General features: G+C 42.8%; 1 protein-coding gene across 1 annotated transcript; it reads right to left on the bottom strand.

Annotated features, from left to right (window-relative positions):
- Positions 1–2,117: 2,117 nt before the first annotated feature.
- On the bottom strand, positions 2,118–2,654 carry LOC147437733 (uncharacterized). The gene has a single exon (XM_086486139.1). It carries the CDS (start codon positions 2,652–2,654, stop codon positions 2,118–2,120), a length of 537 nt encoding a protein of 178 aa, XP_086342265.1.
- Between the last annotated feature and the right edge of the window lie 1,413 nt (positions 2,655–4,067).

The following is a 4,067-nucleotide window of genomic DNA, read 5'->3' as shown; positions in this document are numbered from 1 at the left end:
ATTTCCAAGTTTGTATGCTTATAGCATATTTCAAACTTTGGAAGTTGACATGCAATATGCCCTAAACTAAGTGGTGCTTTTCATAAGTCCATTAAAAAGATGAGACACAAGCTAATAAGTGCTCCAAATGACACCCAAATGCCAAAAACAAAAGAGAATCGACCTTGTTGAGTTCCATAAGGAATTGGCCTTGCCTAAGCATACAGCTTATTAAGAATCGTGAGATTGGTCAATATTGTGAAGGTAAATAACGTAGGAAACATAGCTATCACACTTCCCTTGAATGTCAAACTTAGCTTGATGGGAGCAACATTTGCTTTTCAAATTGGCATGGCAGACAACCTTGTCGATGTGGACACACTTCGATACTATGGCATGCAAAGAGGGTAACCCAAAAGGGCACTGTGATTGTTTTTTTTTACTACACATGTGGTGTTGCTTGCCATTGCTATGTAAGCCATGTGGCTTGGTGGTGGACAAGAAGTCGTTCCCACTACAAGGGTTGCAGCTCGAGAATAAGACTCCTTCATAAGGACATCAATCATCACAAGGGAAACGACCGCGAGAGCAATCCCTGCCAGGGAGCTTTCTACAACCGGTACAAAGGTGAGGTGAAGCCATCAAAGAAGATGATTGGTCACCCAAGATTTTGAGATGCTTCAAGAGGTAAACCAAAAGCCACCACAAAGACATAAGGGTCAAGCAGAGGTTCCAAGAATGAAAATGGATGTGATTAATTAAGAAGTCAAGCATGGTTATCGAGTAGTATGGCGAATCGAATACAACAAGTCAGGTTTTGAGTGTTAGAGAAACTTCGACACATGTATGGAATTAACTGTTTACAGAAGTCGACAAGGTCATGGGCTACGAGTCAAGAGTTGGGAATGAGTTCTCTTGGAAATTGTTAAAGACTCTTGAAGCTTCAACACTTCGACAGACACAAGCTTTCATGGAAAAACATGATACAAGCGAGCAAGGGACTATCAAGCAAAGGTATTTGCTAAAAGGAAATTTCTCTAGAACCGGAGAAGCCTCCAAGGTCCTATGCCAAAATCTTGCACCATTACAATCACAAAGTGCCATCTTTTGTTCCAAAAGGAAAGAGCCATTGCTCAAAAAAATAACTACTCTTCAAAATTTATACATTCATCCAAGGTTCATGCAAATGTGGAGGTGCAAGAGGTTGCATTAGAACCATGGATACTATCGGAGCCTAGAAGAGCTAAAATTTAGAAGCTTCTGTTGTTATTTAAACACCATTTACTTACAACTTGATGTGTGTATTGGCCAATTTGGAGTTCAATGTGAGCATCCCAACTTCTTCATATCACTTCACTCGAATATGTTAGATGGTCCAAGCTATGTTTTCATTTGTTTTAGCACACTTCTCTAAGGCGTATGAGTAAAGAGCCATTGCAGAAAGCTCATGTTGAATGTCACAAAAAATATTGCGTCCTAATCGCAAAGGCACAAACCCTATAGACATTCCTTGTGTAGACGCTTGCATTAGACCATCGACGCCTATGTCAAAATATTTGCCATAGGCTTTGGAAGTGTCATTGTGTTGACGTCAAGAAACCCTATGATATAAAAGATATTCATCTTTTTCTCCCTATGGAAGAAGGTGTGGTATGCGGTTGAGCATGCCTAGTGTGAATCTACCTTTGTAACCAACTCTTGTTAATATAAATGGTGTGGTGTGTGGGCCGGGCATGCTTAGTGTGAATCTACATTTGTAACCAACTCTTGGTAATATAAGGAGCTTTTTTGTTTATTGGGGGGGGGGTGGGGGGGGGGGGGGGTGGGGTTGGTTGTTTTGGGTTATTTGGGTCATTCTTGCTTTTACACATAGTACACCAACAAGGTAGTCACATTGGCATTCTAAGACAAAGAAAGCAAAAGTAAGTCAACATGAAGGGACTCACTCACAAACTCAAGAAAGGCATGTAATAGCATGTATAAAAGTTTGTAACCCTATGCCAAAAACTAACACCATAACAATCACCATAACACCGTAGCAATCATAACAATCATAACAACATCATAAAAACTAACACCGTAACACCATAACAATCACGAAAGAGCCATACTTTGCCCCAAAATGAATGAACCATTGTTCAAAAAATAATTACTCTTTGGAATTGCGTTAGTACGCTCTCCGACCGGGAATAACGCTCAATCTCTTCTCTGAGTTCCACCTGTTCCAAATTTTGCATGGCTAACGAGACGTTTGTAAACAGATGGAACGGTCCGTCGGCAGCAAAGATATCCTCAACTTGGACGTCGTCGATGTCGTCAACGGGGACGGCTCCTTGCTCATTCAGAAACAGATGGAACGGTCCGTCGGCATCAACGATATCCTCAACAGGAACATCGTCGATGTCGTCAACGGGGACGGCTCCTTGCTCATTCAGAATTAGTGGCATCCCGGCATCCACCATATCCACAGGGACGTTTGGAACGTACAGCTCATGCAGATCGTCCACCATATCCACAGGGGTCACGTTTGCAAACAGCTGGTTCTGTCCATCGGCATTAAACAAATCCTCCACTACCACGTCAATATCGTCATCCGGCACGCCACGCGGCCGCCTATAAGCTCCGAGGGCAAAGTCTTCCACAGTTCTGTCAGGCTCATTCAAAATCGGTGGCATGCCAGCAGGTCGAGCCCGGCGGATGCTTGAACGGGGAGGAATCTCCTCTTCATCCACCAATATAGAGCCAGCGGGGCCAGCTGCCTCTTGATTGTTGACGACATTGTGGTTGCAGCAGTAGCTGGGCGTGAAACTAGCCTCCAAAGACAGCGGCCGCTGGCAGGTTGGACAAGAGCCACATCTCCAACAGAATGGGTGTCCGCACTCTGCCAACGCTGGGCTTTCCGCCTGCCCCAGGCATATAATGCAGTCCAACATCTTTAATTCTCTCTCTCTCTCTCTCTCTCTCTCTCTCTCTCTCTCTCTGCGCACACACACTACTCCTGCATTCGCTTGCTTATGTGTGCGCGGTCGCGCCGTCGGTCATTGAATCACGATTGTCACTTCTTCACTCCATGGAATAAGCAGTAGTGGACGGACGGATTTAGATTAATTTTGGATGTTATCATGATGCACTATGACTCGAGTCTTGCGTGGTACATGATTTGATAGATTTTGGACTGTAGCCTGGTTACTTGCTTAGTTGGTTGTGATTGTTGTCTCTTCCGGATTTGTTGTGAAACATGAGCACATGAGTAACCAATTGATAGGCACCAATAATAGATGAGCTTGAGAATTGATGAGCATTGGGAGGAAGCAAGTTGTCCCATAGCGCTCCCTTTACATCAAAGGGCTATTAAAGAGGGTAATTGAATCGAGAAAAAGGATTGAAGACTAACCTACTCCTTAGCTTACTTTGGTAGTTGTTTGCAGATTTTCATTTAGCCTGACCATTTAGTCTCTAGACCGTGGACCTATGTTTGAGATACCCATCTTATTCTCAATCAAGCATAGTCAATTATCATGTATTTCTCGTACAACATGCACTACAACACGTCACGCAGAAATCAACGCAGATACCGACGAGATAAAATTAGTTTTAAAACTAAAAAGTGTTGAAATAGGTCTCGAAAAAGACGCCGGTTTCGTATCGTCGGTATAAGCATCGGTATTCTTTGCGTCGAAATCAGCTTAGAAATAAGCGTTGAAATCAGCTATGATATACACGCCGATCATTGTAAAGTATATTCGGACATATCCTCTGAAGTTTATACCGACGTCTGTACTGTACTCTGTAGCGACGACCAAACCTGTAAATTTTTTTGGATAGAGAAGGCTGGTAACTTATGTTGCATGTACTGTAGCAAAAGAAAACAGCCCTCTCTGGCCAAAGGAAGAGTGCAGAAGCAACCGCACTCCACCTACAAGCTGACACTGAAGAGCGAGTGTATGACAATTAGCAAAATTATAATAATAACATAATCACAAAATCAAAAGCTTGATCATGACATAACGGCATAAAGATTTTATAAACCATAACCTTAACTTGACTGCCAAACCTTAACCGTAACATCTGTGCCATACCATAAACAT

The sequence above is a fragment of the Adiantum capillus-veneris genome, chromosome 17, assembly GCF_014529385.1.
Source record: "Adiantum capillus-veneris isolate H3 chromosome 17, ASM1452938v2, whole genome shotgun sequence".
In the NCBI taxonomy this organism is placed as follows: Eukaryota; Viridiplantae; Streptophyta; class Polypodiopsida; order Polypodiales; family Pteridaceae; genus Adiantum; species Adiantum capillus-veneris.
Note: the sequence above shows the minus strand (reverse complement) of the source record. Positions and strands in the feature narration are given on the sequence as shown.

Coding starts and splice junctions, on each gene's coding strand:
- LOC147437733 (XM_086486139.1), bottom strand. CDS start 2,654: ATGCCACCGATTTTGAATGAGCCTGACAGAACTGTGGAAGACTTTGCC.